The 21199-nt window shown below is 47.5% G+C and overlaps 1 protein-coding gene across 1 annotated transcript in view; it reads left to right on the forward strand.

Annotated features, from left to right (window-relative positions):
• Positions 1-1229: 1229 nt before the first annotated feature.
• LOC109882300 (fibronectin type III domain-containing protein 3B-like) overlaps positions 1230-21199 on the forward strand; it is a 43462-nt gene continuing 23492 nt past the window's right edge. The window contains exons 1-2 of the mRNA XM_031792663.1: positions 1230-1368; positions 2313-2388. Coding sequence (XP_031648523.1) covers positions 1255-1368; positions 2313-2388 — 190 coding nt within the window. The 5' untranslated portion in view covers positions 1230-1254. The remainder of the gene's footprint in view (positions 1369-2312; positions 2389-21199) is intronic.

A 21199-nucleotide genomic window follows, 5' to 3' on the forward strand; every position in this document is an offset into this window, starting at 1 on the left:
TACACAGGACGAGACCAGTAATAACACTACACAGGACGAGACCAGTAATAACACTACACAGGACGAGACCAGTAATAACACTACACAGGACGAGACCAGTAATAACACTACACAGGACGAGACCAGTAATAACACTACACAGGACGAGACCAGTAATAACACTACACAGGACGAGACCAGTAATAACACTACACAGGACGAGACCAGTAATAACACTACACAGGACGAGACCAGTAATAACACTACACAGGACGAGACCAGTAATAACACTACACAGGACGAGACCAGTAATAACACTACACAGGACGAGACCAGTAATAACACTACACAGGACGAGACCAGTAATAACACTACACAGGACGAGACCAGTAATAACACTACACAGGACGAGACCAGTAATAACACTACACAGGACGAGACCAGTAATAACACTACACAGAGCACGAAAACCGAAACTACAAAACACAAGCCCTGAATTAATTTGATTATTGCTGACTGTTTAAATGCAGTGTATTTCACCATTAATTGTACAGCAAAGCTTATTTAGAGAAAACATTTAAAAAAAATAGATATGTAAATCGTGATTTGCCCATAAATGTGAAAACATTGAGATAGGATTTTTAGGCCAGCCCTAGGGTGTCTGTCTTTGTGTTTGTGTGTGTGTCTGTGTGTGCGTGTGTGTCTGTGTCAACAGCAGCATTGCTCCTATAGTCATTAGTCAACAGCTCTTTAGTAGTGATATCACTCAGCAGCCCCCAGTTACAACACCTACCTCACCTGCCTCCAGAGAGTGGTGTGTGTGGTGGTGGTGGGGGGGGGGGGGGGGGGGGCTGTAGTGTAGTGCTGAAGTGGTTCTGTGTGTGTGTGATCTCATGGGACAGTTTGTGATGTACAGTTTGTTTCAATGAACATTGAGGCCATAGGCCTTTGATCTCTCTCTCTCTGTCTGTACCAGTCTGTATGTCTACTCTATGTCATTTATGTAGTAACGTAGAATTTAACTCTCTCTCTCTGTAGGCCAGACCAGTCTGTATGTCTACTCTATGTCATTTATGTAGTAACGTAGAATTTAACTCTCTCTCTCTGTAGGCCAGACCAGTCTGTATGTCTACTCTGTCATTTATGTAGTAATGTAGTATTGAACTCTCTCTCTCTCTCTCTCTCTCTCTTTCCTCCCTTCAATGTCTCGCTCTCTCTTGCTTGGTCTCTCTCACTCTCTCTAAAGGTAGGCCAGGCCAGTGTGTGTATCCATGAATGTACGTCACTATGATGATGACCGACCAGCTGATGGACTTAGCTCCGCCTCCGCGGCTGAACGGGGAGCTGCCGCTGATGCAACACATGGTTAATGGAGACGCAGCGCAACAGGTTGGTAACACACACACACACACAATGTACAAACGCCAAACGCAGTTCGGCTAGTGTGAAGGAGGTGTCCCGTTCAAGCCCTTCCCTGAGGCAAATCCTTAAGGAGCGTTTTCATTGCAACACCCAATAAAGAAGGTTCCTACTAGAGTTTATAGATGACTGTCAGACAGGCTGGTCAGATGACTATCTGCAGAAGACCCAGACAAAGAGACGGGCTGTGTGTGTGTGTGTTGTCTACCTGTAGAGGAAAAAGCCCTGAGATAACAATTGAAGACATAACACGTGAACATACTGTTTGTTCGTGGATGTAGTGCTGTATCACTACATCGTGTCTCTATGTGATGAGGCTCTCCTCTGTAAACCTGGGCCGCCCGCTAGTACGCGCCATGGTTCCCATAGCAACAGCAGCAGCAGACAATGCAGGAAGTGTGTGTGTCCGTTTGCATGTGAGAGGAAAGGGAGAGAGCAGCTTAACGTCGCTATGGGAAGACGCAGATTGAACAGGAGTGGATATGAACGGGCTGGGAAGAAGACACACCTGTAGCACGTGTAGTGTGTGTTTGCGTGGTTTGTGTGTGTGGTGTGTTTGCAGGGTTTGTGTGTGTGTGTGTGTGTGGTGTGTTTGCGGGGTTTGTGTGTGTGTGGTGTGTATGAATGTGCCATGGCAGGACATGTGTTCCATGTCTACAGCCACAGTCTCAGCAACCTCCACATGGACACCATGACGGTAAGATGCTTCACACTCAAACAGCCCGCAAATATATGCAGTGGTCTTCAGTGTTTGAGGCCTGGGGGCTGTCAGTGAGTGTGTGTGTGTGTGTGTCCTGACTGAGTGTGAGTAACGTCTTTGTTTCCTTCTCATGTATGTCTGTGATCGTTGTGTTGTGTCTGAACCGGTCTGTTATCGTTGTGTTTTGTCTGATCTGTCTCTCTGGTCTCGGCAGGTGATCCTGGTACAGGTGAATCCAGGGGAGACCTTCACCATCAGAGCAGAGGACGGCTCACTGCAATGCATCCAGGGTAGGTCGCACGCTTATGACATCACAACCCTAAGCCCCAGTTACACCTGTCTCGTTTTGATGACCTCATCCCTGTTCTCTGTTGACATCGCAACACTGTGCTTAGCTAGATGTGTGTGTGTGATATTCGATGGCTTGTGTTGTACTTTAAACATACTGGTATATAACAAGCTACTATAGACCAGGGGGATTCCTGTAACTTCAAGGGTGTGTCTCACTCTGATGACATCACAACAGAGTGAGATGTAAACCCCCCTCCCTGAATAGGGCCTTTGTCTTTCTCTCTCTTTCTCTTCTTTCCCCCACCCCCCACCTCTCTCTCTCTGATGAAGGGTCTCTTTCAGACAGTACAGTCTTGGCTCAGACAGCCCCGCTCCCCTACCCCCTCTATGTTATTCTAGCTAATTACCCCAACCCTCATCCTCCACCCAGTGTGTAATTCAATTAGGTCTCAGAGCTTTTGTCAGATGCCAAAGAGACAGACAGACACCCAGACAGACAGGCAGGCAGGGAGAAGATGTGTTTGTACTGCCAGAGTCTCTGAGTGGGTAGGATAGGTTTCCAGCCCAGTGTCGGGTACAGGTTGGGCCAGACAGCGTACGGGTTAAGGCACCTGCAGACCAGGTTCTGTTTGCTCCTAGCAGAACTTGGCTCGGCGAAAGCCAACGTCTGCGGTTGCATACTCCATTAATAACCTTATACTGCAGTGGGCTGAATCAGGGTCACAGAGGGTTTCTTGTTAGTCTTAAACAAATCTATTATAAAACAAGTATTCACCTTCACACACATGGTTGCAGACACCTGCACCATGTCAGATATAGAGTTGAAATGTATTTCATTTTGAGTTTGCATCCCAATATTACACTTCATATACATCACAGAAGACTGAAATATACTACATGACCAAAAGTATGTGGACACCTGCTGGTCAAACATCTCATTCCAAAATCATGGGCATTAATATGGAGTTGGCCCACCCTTTGCTGCTATAACAGCCTCCATTCATCTGGGAAAGCTTTCCACTAGATGTTGGAACATTGCTGCGGGGACTTCCATTCAGCCACAAGAGCATTAGTGGTATCGGGTACCGATGTTGGGCGATTAGGCCTGGCTTGCAGTCGGCATTCCAGTTCATCCCTAAAGTGAGGTCAGGGCTCTGTGTACGCCTGTCAAGTTCTTCCACAACTACCGATCTCGACAAACCATTTCTGTATGGACCTCGCTTTGTGCACAGGGGCATTGTCATACTGAAACAGGAAAAGGCCTTCCCCAAACGGTTTCCATAAAGTTGGAAGCACAGAATAGTCTAGAATGTCATTGTATGTTGTAGTGTTAAATTGTCCCTTCACTGGAACTAAGGGGCACAGCCCGAACCATGAAAAACAGCCCTAGACCATTATTCCTCCTCCACCAAACTTTACAGTTGGCACTATGCTTTACAGTTGGCACTTTACAGTTGACACTACTTTGGGCAGTTAGCATTCTGCTGGCATCTGCCAAACCCAGATTTGTCCGTTTGACTGCCAGGTGGTGAAGCGTGATTCATCGCTCCAGAGAACGCGTTTCCACTGCACCAGAGTCCAATGGCGGCGAGCTTTACACCACTCCAGCCGAGCAACCAAGGACAGATGATTTTTACGCGCTACGCACTTCAGCACTCGGCGGTCCCGTTCTGTGAGCTTGTGTGGCCTACCACTTTGCGGCTGAGCCGTTGTTGCTCCTAGACGTTTCCACTTTACAATAACAGCACTTGACCGGGGCAGCTCTAGCAGGGTAGACATTTGACGAACTGACTTGTTGGAAAAGTGGCATCCTATGACGGTGCCACGTTGAAAGTCACTGAGTTCTTCAGTAAGGCCATTCTACTGCCGATGTTTGTCTATGGAGATTGCATGGGTAGGCTCAATTTTATACACCTGTTAGCAACGGGTGTGGCTGAAATAGCAAAATCCACTCATTTGAAGGGTTGTCCACATATTTTTGTATATATAGTGTATAACATATATATAGAGTATAACAAAACCATTTGACATAGAGACACATTTATATATATTTTTTAAAATATAATTTGGATTAATTGTGAAATGATGAAAAATATTAATAACATTCCAACCATGAGGTCACTAGATGATGATTTGGTCACAAAATACATTTGCTTGAAAAACGTGAAAAAATTTGTCAATACTGTTGTTTGTCCCTCTCGAGACACTGTTGCAACAACATAGCCAGTAACACTTCCTCAAAATAGTCCAAATTAATCTTAAGATAAATCAAGAAATATGCAATACATTTTTGTGTTTTTACAGAGGTCTCAGTCGTGCAATTATTATAAAAATATTTTTTACCCCTTGTTCGTGGTATCCCATTGGTAGTTAGTCGTGTCCCAGCGCTGCAACTCCCGTACGGACTCAGGAGAGGCGAAGGTCGAGAGCCGTGTGAACTCCGAAACACAACCCAACCATGCCGCACTGATTCTTGAGACAATGCCCACTTAACCCGGAAACCAGCCGCACCAATGTGTCGGAGGAAACACCGTACAACTGGCGACTGTGTCAGTGTGCACTGCGCCCGGCCCGCCACCGGGGTTGCTAGTGCGCGATGGGACAAGGACATCCCTGCCTGCCAAACCCTCCCCTAATCCGGACGACGCTGGGCCAATTGTGCGCCTCCCCATGGGTCTCCTGGTCGTGGCCAGCTGCGACAGAGCCTGGACTCAAACCCAGAATTTCTAGTGGCACAGCTAGCACTGCGATGCAGTGCCTTAGACCACTGCGCCACTCGGGAGGCCCCAGTCATGCAATTTTACACCTAAGACATTTGGTGCAATTCAAGTGATCAAAATGTGCATGAAAACTATTCGTCTCACGTTGAATGACAACAAACACTTCATAGAAAAATCCATTCTATAGTTCCCATCTCTACCGTTGACCAATCACAGACGAAGGGGTGTAGACTTCAGCTACTGAACTTTGACTTGCCCCGAGAGAGAAAGAACAGCGGGGGGAAACAAACTACTGCCGAACACAAGAAGGAATAACAACTTTGGACTAGATAGCATGCGACAGGCTTTAGGGTTAGACAGTGTGTCTGTGTGTATAAGGGGTGTTATTTTGCACACTCAGGTTGAGGAAGCAGACAGGAGAGGTCCTTGGAACAGACCCCCCACTACGACCACACACACACACAGACACACGCTCAGGTCACTGGGTTTATTGAGAGTTGGGGTGAAGCAGTGTGTTTGAAGACCTTTTGAGCTGTTCTTTATAGAGTGTGATTACTGAGACCTCAGAGCAGTGCGTGTGTGTGTGTGTATGTGTGTGTGTGTGTGTGTGTGTGTGTGTGTGTGTGTGTGTGTGTGTGTGTTTGTGTGTGCGCATTACAGAGACTGGAGTTTTATATAAAGTAACCTCTGTTTGACTGGAGTACTGTGGTATACACACTGCTCTGACTGCACTCGCTCTGTCTAGGGTTCAATACCGGTGGCCGGTATCCCCGGACTTCCCAACCAAGCTCCTTCCCATATTCCCGATAAAGATAACGAAGGGTCCCGTGGACCAATAATATAAAAATGTTATGCCCCTGGTTTTTGATGCCACTAGTTTTTGATCCACTTAATTATTTTTCCCTTACCTTCTCTCCCTCTCTCCCCTCTCGCTCTCTCCCCTCTCGCTCTCTCCCCTCTCGCTCTCTCCCCTCTCACTCTCTCCCCTCTCACTCTCTCCCCTCTCACTCTCTCCCCTCTCCCTCTCCCTCTCCCTCTCTCTCCCTCTCTCTCTCTCCCCTCTCCCTCTCCCTCTCTCCCCTCTCAGTCTCTCACCTCTCCCTTTCTCCCCTCTCAGTCTCTCCCCTCTCCCTCTCTCCCCTCTCACCCTCTCCCTCTCTCCCCTCTCACCCTCTCCCTCTCTCCCCTCTCCCTCTCTCCCCTCTCACCTCTCCCTCTCTCCCCTCTCCCTCTCTCCCCTCTCACTCTCTTCCCTCTCCCCCCTCTCAGTCTCTCCCCTCTGTCTCTCCCCTCTCACTCTATCCCCTCTCACTCTTTCCCCTCTCACTCTCTCCCCTCTCCCTCTCTCCCCTCTCCCTCTCTCCCCTCTCCCTCTCTCCCTCCCTGAACGTTCCCACACTCACATCAAAGGCAGTGACTATAGAGTGTGTGTGAAAGCACCATGCTCTGGAATGTGTGTGTGTTTGTGTGTGTGTGTGTGTGTGCTTTTGCCACAGCCATCCTAAAGCTGGCAGGATAATAGATTTATGTGTGGGACATCTGTATGGGTAATGTGGGTAATGTAGTTTAAATTATTTCCTGAGTAGAGTGGCTGTTGCAGTGTGGGTAATGCAGTTTAAAATATTTCCTGTGCAGAGCGCCTGTTGCAGTGTGTTTATAGTTTAATGTATTTCCTGAGCTGGCTGTTGTGGCCCCTTCCACTGGCCCCATTGATGTGGTCTCTTTTCCAGTTGTGTGAGTGTGTGCCATCTGCTCAAAGTCAAGAAACTCTTTGATTCTCTCTCACCGACACGTGAGACCTTTCCCATATCTCTTTCTCTTTCTAGCTTTTCTATCTTCTCTCTCTTTCTCTAAGCCAGTTGTATGTAACATATAGTATGTTGTACTGTATTTACCCTGTGTGCAAAACTAGTTGCAGTCAATGAGTCAGGTTGTATTCTGGTTGCAGAAGGACATTTTGTCCACATCTTTTTAGCAACCAGAAAAATACATATTTATCTGATTTAAATGACCAGATATGTTAAAGATGACATCATAGTCATGATGTTGTCATGTTGTATTTACCTGGTTTAGTTGTAATCTGGTTCAATGCCAACGTCTCATCCAGGAAACAAATTTACACCCAGGGAGCATGGTGGGCTTAGTGTTGGGTGGGCTCAGTGTTGGGTGGGCTTAGTGTTGGGTAGGCTCAGTGTTGGGTGGGCTTAGTGTTGGGTGGGCTTAGTGTTGGGTGGGCTTAGTGTTGGGTAGGCTCAGTGTTGGGTAGGCTCAGTGTTGGGTAGGCTTAGTGTTGGGTAGGCTCAGTGTTGGGTGGGCTTAGTGTTGGGTAGGCTCAGTGTTGGGTAGGCTTAGTGTTGGGTAGGCTTAGTGTTGGGTGGGCTTAGTGTTGGGTGGGCTTAGTGTTGGGTAGGCTCAGTGTTGGGTAGGCTCAGTGTTGGGTAGGCTCAGTGTTGGGTGGGCTTAGTGTTGGGTAGGCTCAGTGTTGGGTGGGCTTAGTGTTGGGTAGGCTCAGTGTTGGGTAGGCTTAGTGTTGGGTGGGCTTAGTGTTGGGTGGGCTTAGTGTTGGGTAGGCTCAGTGTTGGGTAGGCTCAGTGTTGGGTAGGCTCAGTGTTGGGTGGGCTTAGTGTTGGGTGGGCTTAGTGTTGGGTGGGCTCAGTGTTGGGTGGGCTCAGTGTTGGGTAGGCTCAGTGTTGGGTAGGCTCAGTGTTGGGTGGGCTCAGTGTTGGGTAGGCTTAGTGTTGGGTAGGCTCAGTGTTGGGTGGGCTCAGTGTTGGGTGGGCTCAGTGCTGGGTGGGCTTAGTGTTGGTTGGGCTCAGTGTTGGTGGGCTTAGTTTTGGGTGGGCTCAGTGTTGGGTGGGCTCAGTGTTGGGTGGGCTCAGTGTTGGGTGGGCTCAGTGTTGGGTGGGCTCAGTGTTGGGTGGGCTCAGTGTTGGGTAGGCTCAGTGTTGGGTGGGCTTAGTGTTGGGTGGGCTCAGTGTTGGGTGGGCTCAGTGTTGGGTAGGCTTAGTGTTGGGTGAGCTTAGTGCTGGGTAGGCTCAGTGTTGGGTGGGCTCAGTGTTGGGTGGGCTCAGTGTTGGGTGGGCTCAGTGTTGGGTAGGCTCAGTGTTGGGTGGGCTCAGTGTTGGGTGGGCTTAGTGTTGGGTGGGCTCAGTGTTGGGTAGGCTCAGTGTTGGGTGGGCTTAGTTTTGGGTGGGCTCAGTGTTGTGTGGGCTTAGTGTTGGGTGGGCTTAGTGTTGGGTGGGCTCAGTGTTGGGTGGGCTTAGTGTTGGGTGGGCTTAGTTTTGGGTAGGCTCAGTGTTGGGTGGGCTTAGTTTTGCGTAGGCTTAGTGTTGGGTGGGCTCAGTGTTGGGTGGGCTCAGTGTTGGGTGGGCTCAGTGTTGGATGGGCTCAGTGTTTGGTAGGCTCAGTGTTGGGTAAGCTCAGTGTTGGGTGGGCTCAGTGTTGGGTGGGCTTAGTTTTGGGTAGGCTCAGTGTTGGATGGGCTCAGTTTTGGGTGGGCTTAGTGTTGGGGGGCTCAGTGTTTGGTAAGCTCAGTGTTGGGTAGGCTCAGTGTTGGGTAGTCTCAGTGTTGGGTGGGCTTAGTTTTGGGTAGGCTTAGTGTTGGTTGGGCTCAGTGTTGGGTGGGCTCAGTGTTGGGTGGGCTCAGTGTTGGGTAGGCTTAGTGTTGGGTGGGCTTAGTATTCGGTTGGGCATAGTGTTGGGTGGGCTCAGTGTTGGGTGGCCTTAGTTTTGGGTGGGCTTAGTGTGCAAGTGTGTGTATGTGTGTGTGTGTGTGTGTGCGTGTGTGTGGGTGTGTGTGCGCGTGTGTGGGTGTGTGTGTGTAGTGCTTTGGGTTCCACTAGGTTTTCCACTTTGGGAAAGCTGTCACCATGAGAATGAAAACCTCTCCAGGTGGTGTGTGGTATTTGGGCCCACAGGGCATGTTGTCTGAGTTAGTGTGGTTCTGTTTACATGATGTTTGGAGACAACTAAATCATGAGAAAACAAAAAGATAATTACTTGACACATTGGAAAGAATGAACAAAAAACAGAACAAACTAGAATGCTATTTGGCCCTACACAGAGAGTACACAGCGGCAGAATACCTGACCACTGTGACTGACCCAAACTTAAGGAAAGCTTTGACTATGTACAGACTCAGTGAGCATAGCCTTGCTATTGAGAAAGGCTGCCGTAGGCAGACCTGTCTCTCAAGAGAAGACAGGCTATGTGCACACTGCCCACAAAATGAGGTGGAAACTGAGCTTCACTTCCTAACCTCCTGTCCAACGTATGACCATATTAGAGACACATATTTCCCTCAGAATGCACAGATCCTCAAAGAATTTGAAAACAAACCCAATTTTGATAAACTCCCATATCTACTGGGTGAAATTCCACAGTGTGCCATCACAGCAGCAAGATGTATGACCTTTTGCCACAAGAAAAGGTCAACCAGTGAAGAACAAACACCATTGTAAATACAACCCATATTTATGCTTATTTTTTTTTCCAGTTTGTGCTTTAACAATTTGTACATCGTTGCAACACGGTATATAGACATAATATGACATTTGTAATGTCTTTATTCTTTTGGAACGTCTGTGAGTAATGTTTACTGTTCATTTTATTGTTTATTTCACTTTTGTGTATTATCTACCTCACTTGCTTTGGCAATGTTAACATATGGTTCCCATGCCAATAAAGACCTTGAATTGAATTGGAGAGAGAGAGAGAGAGGAGAGACCACATTCGGGGTGAACCCACTTCCTCTCTCGCTGACCCCTGCCTGTACAGTTGGTTTGGTCTGCCAGTTCACTGAAGCCTGAAACTCTACGGACCACTTCAGGCAAAATGGGGGGGGGGGGGGGGGGGAAACAAACCTTTGCTCTATCTGTGTGTGTGTTTGCTACTGAGAGAGTGCTTTTCCAGATTTGGAATTCTTGGCTTCCTAGAAGCTCAGGGATCAACCGGAGCAGTCCTCCCTCCTTCCCTCTCTTCTCGCTCTCGTTTTCTTTCTCTCTTCCTCCATCCCTCTATCTGTCTGTCTGACAACTCCATCCCTCTATCTGTCTGTCTGACAACTTCATCCCTCTTTCCTTCTCTTCTCTCTGTCTCTTGCTGTCCCACTCTCTCATCCTATCTGGTCTGCTTTTCCATTCAACGTCAGCTACTTGTTCTTCTTTGTCTTCTCTTTCGTTCCTTCTTTCTGGCTTGTATTTGTATCAGTTCCAGGGGAAAGCCCTTTTCCTTCCACTCAGCTGTGATAGGCTCAGAGATGAAAGAGACAACTGTGATAGGCTCAGAGATGAAAGAGACAACTGTGATAGGCTCAGAGATGAGAGACAACTGTGATAGGCTCAGAGATGAAAGAGGCAGCTGTGATAGGCTCAGAGATGAAAGAGGCAGCTGTGATAGGCTCAGAGATGAAAGGGGCAGCTGTGATAGGCTCAGAGATGAAAGAGGCAGCTGTGATAGGTTCAGAGATGAAAGAGACAACTGTGATAGGCTTAGAGATGAAAGAGACAGGAAGTCTGGGGCGGGCGGGGGCTTAGCCTTGGGGAGCGAGGGGTGAGAGGAGAGACTGGAAAGAAAAGGAGAGGAAGAGAGGGACCAAGAATTGTGTGTGTGATATAGAGATAGATAGAACATGGGTCAATGCAATGTAATGTCTTGCATTTTCTCTCCTTCCCTTTTCCATGTCCCTACTTTTTGTCTGATAAGCCAAAAGCCCCAGGACAGCAAACACACACACACACACACACACACACACACACACACACACACACACACACACACACACACACACAGGAATGTTGAGTGGGGAAAGTCCCTGCTAATTTAGAATTTCCAGTATTCTTTCCACTGACATTCTAAAGAACCCTCCCTCCTTCTCCCCTTCCCTTGGTCTCTCTCTCTTTCTACGTCTGTCTCGCTCTCAGTCTCTCTATCTCTCTCCCTCCCTCTCTCCTCTCTCTGTCTGTCTGTCCTGTCTGTCTGTCTGTCTGTCTGTCTGTCTGTCTGTCTGTCTGTCTGTTGTCTGTCTGTCTTGTCTGTCTGTCTGTCTGTTTCTCTGTTTCTCTGTGATGGACACAAACACCCTGCTGTTCAGACCGTGACTCACACATCAGGAAATTTCCCAGATGAAAAATGTGGAGAGAGTGAGAGGGGAGAGAGAGAGAGAGAGAGAGAGAGAGAGAGGAGAGAGAGAGAGAGAGAGAGAGAGAGGAGAGAGAGAGAGAGAGAGAGAGAGAGAGAGAGAGAGAGAGAGAGAGAGAGAGGAGAGAGAGAGAGAGAAGAGAGAAGAGGAGAGAGAGGAGAGACGAGAGAGAGAGAGAGAGAGAGAGAGAGAGAGAGAGAGAGAGAGAGAGAGAGAGAAGAGAGAGAGAGAGAGAGAGAGAAGAGAGAGAGAGAGAGAGAGAGAGAGAGAGAGAGGAGGAAGGGAGAGAGTGAGTGAGAGGGGAAGGGAGAGGGGGAAGGGAGAGAGAGGTGAGAGGAGGAAGGGAGAGGGGGAAGGAGGGGTGGAGAGGGAGGGAGGGAGAGAGTGAGAGGAGGAAGGGATGGAGAGTGAGAGGAGGAAGGGAGGGAGAGAGGGAGAGAGAGAGAGAGGAGGAAGGGAGACAGTGAGGGGTGAGAGGGAGGGAGGGAGGAGAGAGTGAGAGGAGGAAGGGATGGAGAGAGAGAGAGTGAGAGGAGGAAGGGATGGAGAGGAGAGAGAGTGAGAGGAGGAAGGGAGGGAGGGAGGAAGAGTCTGCTAACATCTATGGAAGAGAGAGAGGGAAAGTTCCTAATGACGTTTATTGAACACCAACTCATTTCTTCACTGAAGGATTTCAGGAGAGACGGGGCTTAAGTTTTAGGGAGAGGGAGAGGGAGAGAGGAGAAAGTGGGACAGAAAGAGAGACGGGGCTTAAGTTTTAGGGAGAGGGAGAGGGAGAGAGGAGAAAGTGGGACAGAAAGAGAGACGGGGCTTAAGTTTTAGGGAGAGGGAGAGGGAGAGTGGAGAAAGTGGGACAATAAGAGAGACGGGGCTTAAGTTTTAGGGAGAGGGAGATGGAGAGAGGAGAAAGTGGGACAGAAAGAGAGACGGGGCTTAAGTTTTAGGGAGAGGGAGAGGGAGAGAGGAGAAAGTGGGACAGAAAGAGAGACAGGGCTTAAGTTTTAGGGAGAGGGAGAGGGAGAGAGGAGAAAGTGGGACAGAAAGAGAGATGGGCCTTAAGTTTTAGGGAGAGGGAGAGAGGAGAAAGTGGGACAGAAAGAGAGACGGGGCTTAAGTTTTAGGGAGAGGGAGAGAGGAGAAAGTGAGACAGAAAGAGAGACGGGGCTTAAGTTTTAGGGAGAGGGAGAGGGAGAGAGGAGAAAGTGGGACAGAAAGAGAGACGGGGCTTAAGTTTTAGGGAGAGGGAGAGAGGAGAAAGTGGGACAGAAAGAGAGACGGGGCTTAAGTTTTAGGGAGAGGGAGAGAGGAGAAAGTGGGACAGAAAGAGAGACGGGGCTTAGGTTTTAGGGAGAGGGAGAGGGAGAGAGGAGAAAGTGGGACAGAAAGAGAGACGGGGCTTAAGTTTTAGGGAGAGGGAGATGGAGAGAGGAGAAAGTGGGACAGAAAGAGAGACTGGGCTTAAGTTTTAGGGAGAGGGAGAGGGAGAGAGGAGAAAGTGGGACAGAAAGAGAGACGGGGCTTAAGTTTTAGGGAGAGGGAGAGAGGAGAAAGTGGGACAGAAAGAGAGACGGAGGGAGGATGGGAGGAGAGCAGGAAATCGTTATGAGACTCCCAGTCTGTTTACACACCAACAGCTGTTGCACCTCTTCACTCTCTTGCTGTGTGTGTGTGTGTGTGTATTCATACATTGGGAATAGTGAGTCATCAGGATCCCGGTTATTAGATCGAGACGGCTTCCCTTCCTCCCTACCCCCCCTCCACCTTTATTCCTCTCCCTCTCCCCAAACTTAAGCCCTGTTCCCCTCCTCTCTCTCTCTCACTCTCACTCTCACTCTCACTCTCTCCTCTCTCTCTCACTCTCACTCTGTCTCTCTCTCACTCTCACTCTGTCTCACTCTCTCCTCTCTCTCTCACTCTCACTCTCACTCTCTCCTCTCTCACTCTCACTCTCTCCTCTCTCTCTCTCTTCTCTCTCTCTCACTCTCACTCTCACTCTCTTCTCTCTCTCACTCTCACTCTCACTCTCTTCTCTCTCTCCCTCCTCTTCTACATCTCCAGTTCATATTCACCACCATATTTCCAGATGTTCAGAGGAAATCAGTTTAGGAAACGTGTGTGTGTGTCACAGGAGGCTGCTGATGGGAGGACGGCTCACAATGGAATGGCATCGAACACGTGGATGCATGGACATGTATTTGATACCATTCCACTCCAGCCATTACCACAGGCCCATCCTCCCCAATTAAGGTGCCACCAACCTCCTGTGGTGTGAGTGTTATGGTATTGGTAATTTAGCCTTGCTCCAGACATGACGTTAGCTTGGTTGGATCACAATCAGCAGCAGAACTAGGCCACCCCAGCAAACACAGCCCTGGGAGAGGAGAAGGCAGTCAGGAAGTCTGGCTAAGCTAATGCTAGGCTATTTCTATGCATGCTTTGCTAATGCTAGGCTAAGGGTAGGCTAATGCTACGTTAACAAGAGGAGAGGAGATGACTGAAGAGATTACTCTGTATCATAATAGATATCATAACAGTAACACAGCCTGGTACAGATGTTTGTGAGGAGTGTTGCTCCTCTAACTGCGCTGGTGGAATCGAGAGAAACAGAGGTTCTGTGTTTGGACCTGAACACACACAACTCTCTCTCTCTCTCTCTTTCAATTCAATTCAAGGGGCTTTATTGGCATGGGAAACATGTGTTAACATTGCCAAGGCAAGTGAGGTAGGTAATATACAAAAGTGAAATAAACAATCAAAATGAACAGTTAACATTACACATACAGAAGTTTCAAAACAATAAAGACATTACAAATGCCATATTATCTGTCTCTGTCTCTGTCTCTGTCTCTGTCTCTGTCTCTGTCTCTCTCTCTCTCTCTCTCTCTCTGTCTCTCTCTCTGTCTGTCTGTCTGTCTCTCTGTGTCTGTCTGTCTGTCTCTCTCTGTCACTTTCTTTAGAGCCGAAGTCTGTAATTATTCAGCTGACTGCTGACTTGCTCTGTAATGTCAATCATAAATTATGATGCTGCGTTTGTAGTGGAAGTACTTTGTATGTACCTCCTGCTTCACTGATCCTCACTGCCCTCATTCATCATGGCTACCAAACTTGTGACTGTGTGTGGCATCAGATTTGGCTCGACCACCCCAGACTGTCTGCTCTCTGCTATTTCAGATGTACTGTCTACCACAGTTCCTGCATCGTCTCTCTCTGTTTCTCTGTTCTCTTTTTATCATTCTCTCTCTCTCATTCTGTCTATCTCTCACTGTAAAACTTCACTCCCATCCTGCACATTGTTCCTGTAATTTACTTCGTTGTTGGGAACTGTTAAAGTGTGTGCTGGACTTAATGTTGTGTGTGTGTTGGGCTTCAGGCAGAGTAAACTGTAGTGGGATTGTCTGTTCTCAGAGCTCTGGAGAGATACCATTACCTCTGTAACACACACACACACACACCCTGATAAACACATACATAATGCCCAGGTAGTGCCACATTTACTGACCCGAACACACACACACACACACACACACACACACACACACACACACACACACACACACACACACACACACACACACACACACACACACACACACACACACACACAAACTAGATATCCCATCAGAGCCCCTAGAAGCAGCTGCCGGATCTGGACGGTTTGTGTGTGTGTGTGTATGTTCATGGGTTTGTGTGTGTGTGTATGTTCATGGGTTTGTGTGTGTGTGTGTGTGTGTATGTTCATGGGTTTGTGTGTGTGTGTGTTAAGGTTGGGGGGGTATACCGTATATACCGTCATTTTTTTACATGATTTTCCAAAACTGTCAAGCCCATTTTTTTTATTTTTATAATCAATTCGAATATTATAACTTTTTAAATACCTGCAGTCAACTTGTGCACTAGATAATAGATCAAGTAGATCACATTTCGCCTGTTATTTTTCATTAGGAAGCTTACCCAAACTAGTTTCCCAAAAGCCAGTCACACGTGTTTGTTTACAAAGAAGCACAATGAGGTGAGTCACTCCTGAGGTGATGAAGTTACACTTGCATGAAATTAATATTTGCCAGATATCTATTAAGTTAACTATCTAATATGTACCAAACATATCTCAGAGTACAGATGGGCTAGTTTACTAGTTTACTTTAACGTTGGCTTGCAAGATCAATTGTCTTGGCAACAGCAGCCAATCCGCTCCTGAATTAAGATTCCTGCTGCAAACTGCGTTTTGAGATACTTGCATTTTTATTTATTTTTTCCTTTATTTAACTAGGCAAGTCAGTTAAGAACAAATTCTTATTTGTTCAGCTCGGGGATTCGATCTAGCAACCTTTACAGTTACTGGCCCAACTCTCTAACCACTAGGCTACCTGCCGCCCCATAACGTCATGTGCTGGGTTTTCTGTCTTTAGTAAATGTTTGCATGCGCTTGTTAGCATTTACCTAGCATCCGCTATGGGAGTTATTTTGTACTTGTTAGCATTTACCTAGCATCCACTATGGGAGTTCCTTTGTACTTGTTAGCATTTACCTAGCATCCGCTATGGGAGTTCCTTTGTACTTGTTAGCATTTACCTAGCATCCGCTATGGGAGTTCCTTTGTACTTGTTAGCATTTACCTCGCATCCGCTATGGGAGTTCCTTTGTACTTGTTAGCATTTACCTAGCATCCGCTATGGGAGTTCCTTTGTACTTGTTAGCATTTTGCGAGCATTCTGGTAACTGACATTTTTGGGGCTTTTTTTATGTTTGTAAAAGAAATATCACCTCTTGTGTGCACTGCCGGTTATATCATATATCCCGGGATGGAAATCTGGGTACCACCCAACCGTAGTGTGTATGTGTGTGTAGGATTTCCATCTGTGCCTGGCTGTATGTAGGTCATCTTACAAACAGACTCCTTTCATAGCACACACAAACACATACATACACATACATACACACAAACAAACACATACACACAAACACATATACATATTCACACACACACTCTCTTTCCCAGGAGGGTCTGTGCTTCCTCTCAATATGGTAACCACATGTGTGATAGTGAGAGAGGGGGGGAGAGCAGCGAAAGGGACTAAGATGGGAGAAACACATAGAGAGAGTGGGAGACAGGGAGGGGGAGAGAGAGAGAGTGAGGGAGAATGGGAGACAGGGAGGGGGAGAGAGAGAGAGTGAGGGAGAATGGGAGACAGGGAGGGGGAGAGAGAGAGAGGGAGGGAGAATGGGAGACAGGGAGGGGGAGAGAGAGAGTGAGGGAGAATGGGAGACAGGGAGGGGGAGAGAGAGAGAGTGAGGGAGAATGGGAGACAGGGAGGGGGAGAGAGAGAGAGAGGGAGGGAGAATGGGAGACAGGGAGGGGGAGAGAGAGAGAGTGAGGGAGAATGGGAGACAGGTAGAGAGAGAGAGTGGGAAACATGGAGGGGGAGAGAGAGAGTGAGGGAGAGTGGGAGACAGGTAGAGAGAGAGAGAGTGGGAGACAGGGAGGCGGAGAGAGAGTGAGAGTGAGGGAGAGTGGGAGACAGGGAGGGGGAGAGAGAGAGAGAGTGAGGGAGAGTGGGAGACAGGGAGGGGGAGAGAGTGGGAGACAGGGAGGGGGAGAGAAAGAGAGTGAGGGAGAGTGGGAGACAGGGAAGGGGAGAGAGTGGGAGACGGAGGGGGAGAGAGAGAGAGTGAGGGAGAGTGGGAGACAGGGAGGGGGAGAGAGAGAGAGAGAGAGTGAAAGTGTTTTCCACATCTGTTCCTAAACGTTTTATTCTCCACTGAGTTATAGTGTTTAAAGGATTACAACATACAAGACCATGTTGTGTCTCAGCCGATGGCACAACACCCACAGAAATAGGGGCTACGCTACGTATCGGAGATATTTTAGTTTAAGCAGGAAGCGTTTTTACTCACCAAAGTAACAACACAGTGTGGTCAAAGACTTTGTGGTTGTAGTTAGGGGGGAACGGTTCACCAAACCCATGGTTCAGTACATTTTTGCGGTTTTGGGGTCACGGTTAGGTTTCGGTACAGTGGGAAAATGAAATGCCATTCACAATGTTCAGCATTCACCATGTTCAGCATTCACCATGTTCAGCATTCACAATGTTCCTGGCATTATGCATTTTCTTATTTTTTCAACTTATTTGACCAGATAAGTTGACTGAGAACACATTCTCATTTATATCAACGACCTGGGGAATAGTTTCAGGGGAGAGGAGGGGGATGAATGAGCTAATCGGAAGCTGGGGGTAATTAGGTGGCCATGATGGTATGAGGGCCAGATTGGGAATTTAGCCAGGACACCGGGGTTACCACTAGTGATGCACCGATATGACATTTCTGGCCGATACCGATATCCAATATTTTCCTTGCCAAAAAAAACGATACCGATAACCGACATTAAACATTTAGTGGCCTTTTAAGCATTCTAGTACAGTTAAATAGTTATCACACATGGACGCATCGGTCTAAGGCACTGCATCTCAGTGCAAGAGGCGTCACTACAGTCCCTGGTTCGAATCCAGGCTGTATCACAACCGGCCTTGATTGGGAGTCACATAGGGCGGCGCACAATTGCCCCAGTGTCGTCCGGGGTTGGCCGGGGTAGGCCGGGGTAGGCCGTCATTGTAAATAAGAATTTGTTCTTAACTGACTTGCCTAGTTAAATAAAGATAACACACACACCACACTGACCAAAAAGTCATTTTGTTGGCATTTATGTATGTCCCCATTACCAGTGTGTGGTAATAATCATAATAATCAAAACCTATTTAATTCACTTACTTGCTGTGCTGTTTCGTTGTTGGTTTGTTCAGTCGTTTAATTCTCATCCAGGATTTCATCATACATGTCAAGCAGTGAAGTTTCAGCTCTGTCTGTCTGTGGCCTCTCTTCCACGGTGCGCACTGTCACTGTCACTGTCACTGTGTCCTTTTCCATCTTGTCCAGCTGTGTATGTAACATTTCACGTCAACTCTGTTTCTGGTCTGCATCGAAGTAGTGGTCCTTGTGCCTAGCATCGAGCGTGGTGGCGACACAGTAAAGAGGCTCAGAGAGAATGCCTGTTAAAGAAGTAGTGGTCCTTGTGCCTAGCAATCGAGCGTGGTGGCGACACAGTAAAGAGGCTCAGAGAATGCCTGTTAAAGAAGTAGTGGTCCTTGTGCCTAGCATCGAGCGTGGTGGCGACACAGTAAAGAGGCTCAGAGAGAATGCCTGTTAAAGAAGTAGTGGTCCTTGTGCCTAGCATCGAGCGTGGTGGTGACACAGTAAAGAGGCTCAGAGAGAATGCCTGTTAAAGAAGTAGTGGTCCTTGTGCCTAGCATCGAGCGTGGTGGCGACACAGTAAAGAGGCTCAGAGAGAATGCCTGTTAAAGAAGTAGTGGTCCTTGTGCCTGGCATCGAGCGTGGTGGTGACACAGTAAAGAGGCTCAGAGAGAATGCCTGTTAAAGAAGTAGTGGTCCTTGTGCCTAGCATCGAGCGTGGTGGCGACACAGTAAAGAGGCTCAGAGAGAATGCCTGTTAAAGAAGTAGTGGTCCTTGTGCCTAGCATCGAGCGTGGTGGTGACACAGTAAAGAGGCTCAGAGAGAATGCCTGTTAAAGAAGTAGTGGTCCTTGTGCCTAGCATCGAGCGTGGTGGCGACACAGTAAAGAGGCTCAGAGAGAATGCCTGTTAAAGAAGTAGTGGTCCTTGTGCCTAGCATCGAGCGTGGTGGTGACACAGTAAAGAGGCTCAGAGAGAATGCCTGTTAAAGAAGTAGTGGTCCTTGTGCCTAGCATCGAGCGTGGTGGCGACACAGTAAAGAGGCTCAGAGAGAATGCCTGTTAAAGAAGTAGTGGTCCTTGTGCCTAGCATCGAGCGTGGTGGTGACACAGTAAAGAGGCTCAGAGAGAATGCCTGTTAAAGAAGTAGTGGTCCTTGTGCCTAGCATCGAGCGTGGTGGCGACACAGTAAAGAGGCTCAGAGAGAATGCCACCTAATCGCTTGTTCACAGCCTCCAGTACTTTAAGTTTTAACCCCCCGGTCTGTGTGGGCAGATTCGTGGAGCAGACGCATCACTGCCATGACAGAGGGTATCACGTCTGCTGCAGACACAGTTGATGAGCTTATTTCTCCAGTCAGTTGTTCGAATGGCGCTAGAAGTGTGTTCATGTTTCCAAGTTTCAAATATGTTCAATGAGAACCAGCACATTCTTGAGCATGCAATACGGCTTTCCCCAGTACGAAATCCACGTCGACCCACTGTGCTGTCAGACTCAGCATGCTCATGGGGCCGACATCGCTGGTCCAAATGTCAGTCGTGAAGCTAATAGCAGTGACGCCCATATCATGTAGCTCATAGATGTGCTTTACAGCAATACTGTGTAACTCTGGTAGGGCAACATCTGAAAAATAGTGCCTACTTGGTAGTGTGTACCGGGGCTCGAGGTGCGGCTGAGTTAGCAGTCATCCACGACAGAGAACAGTTGATTTTCAAGGGCAATGAATTCTATTATCTTGGCGTTTGAGTTGTCTCGCTGACATTGTCTTACTCTTTCAAATGACTGCTCGACTTGAACTAGTTTAGTTGTTGGAAGTGTGCGCTTAGTATTTTTCTGCTTTTGTTCTGAGTAGCTCTATATTTTTCGTGGCGTCATTACGTCATCTACCTACGTTATATAGGTATGCACGTCATCTACCTACGTTATATAGGTATGCACGTCATCTACCTACGTTATATAGGTATGCACGTCATCTACCTATGTTATATAGGTATGCACGTCATCTACCTATGTTATATAGGTATGCACGTCATCTACCTATATTATATAGGTATGCACGTCATCTACTTACGTTATATAGGTACGCACGTCATCTACCTATGTTATATAGGTATGCACGTCATCTACCTATGTTATATAGGTACGCACGTCATCTACCTATGTTATATAGGTATGCACGTCATCTACTTACGTTATATAGGTACGCACGTCATCTACCTATGTTATATAGGTATGCACGTCATCTACTTACGTTATATAGGTACGCACGTCATCTACCTATGTTATATAGGTATGCACGTCATCTACTTACGTTATATAGGTAAGCACGTCATCTACCTACGTTATATAGGTATGCACGTCATCTACTTACGTTATATAGGTACGCACGTCATCTACCTACGTTATATAGGTATGCACGTCATCTACTTACGTTATATAGGTACGCACGTCATCTACTTACGTTATATAGGTACGCACGTCATCTACTTACGTTATATAGGTACGCACGTCATCTACCTACGTTATATAGGTATGCACGTCATCTACCTACGTTATATAGGTATGCACGTCATCTACTTACGTTATATAGGTATGCACGTCATCTACCTACGTTATATAGGTATGCACGTCATCTACTTACGTTATATAGGTATGCACGTCATCTACCTACGTTATATAGGTATGCACGTCAGCTTTGACATCGATTTTGCACATCGGCATTAAACTAGACATCGGGTCGATGCCGATGTTGGCATTTTTAGCTAATATCGGCCGATACCGATATGCTCACTGACATATTGTGCATCCCCAGTTACCACTCCTACTCTTACAATAAGTGCCATGGGATCTATAGTGACCACAGAGAGTCAGGACACACTTTTAACGTCCCATCCAAAAGATGGCATCCTACACAGGGCAATGCCCCCAAGCACTGCCCTGGGGCATTGGGACTGGGGCATTGGGATATCTTTTTTTAGACCAGAGGAAAGAGTGCCTTCTACTGGCCCTCCAACACCATTGTCTGTTGTCACAGGATTGTTTTGTTGGGCCTCAAGTTTCCACTCTCATGCTACTTTTGTTACCATGTGGGAGGTGGGAATATACCAGTTGTGAAGTCATAAATACCAGTTGGTTGCATTCATCTCTTTTGAACTCGTTGAGAAACGCTGTTTGGCTAATGGCCAACAAGCTGTGTAAACCACAAACT

Source organism: Oncorhynchus kisutch, linkage group LG16 (genome assembly GCF_002021735.2).
Source record: "Oncorhynchus kisutch isolate 150728-3 linkage group LG16, Okis_V2, whole genome shotgun sequence".
Classification (NCBI taxonomy): Eukaryota; Metazoa; Chordata; class Actinopteri; order Salmoniformes; family Salmonidae; genus Oncorhynchus; species Oncorhynchus kisutch.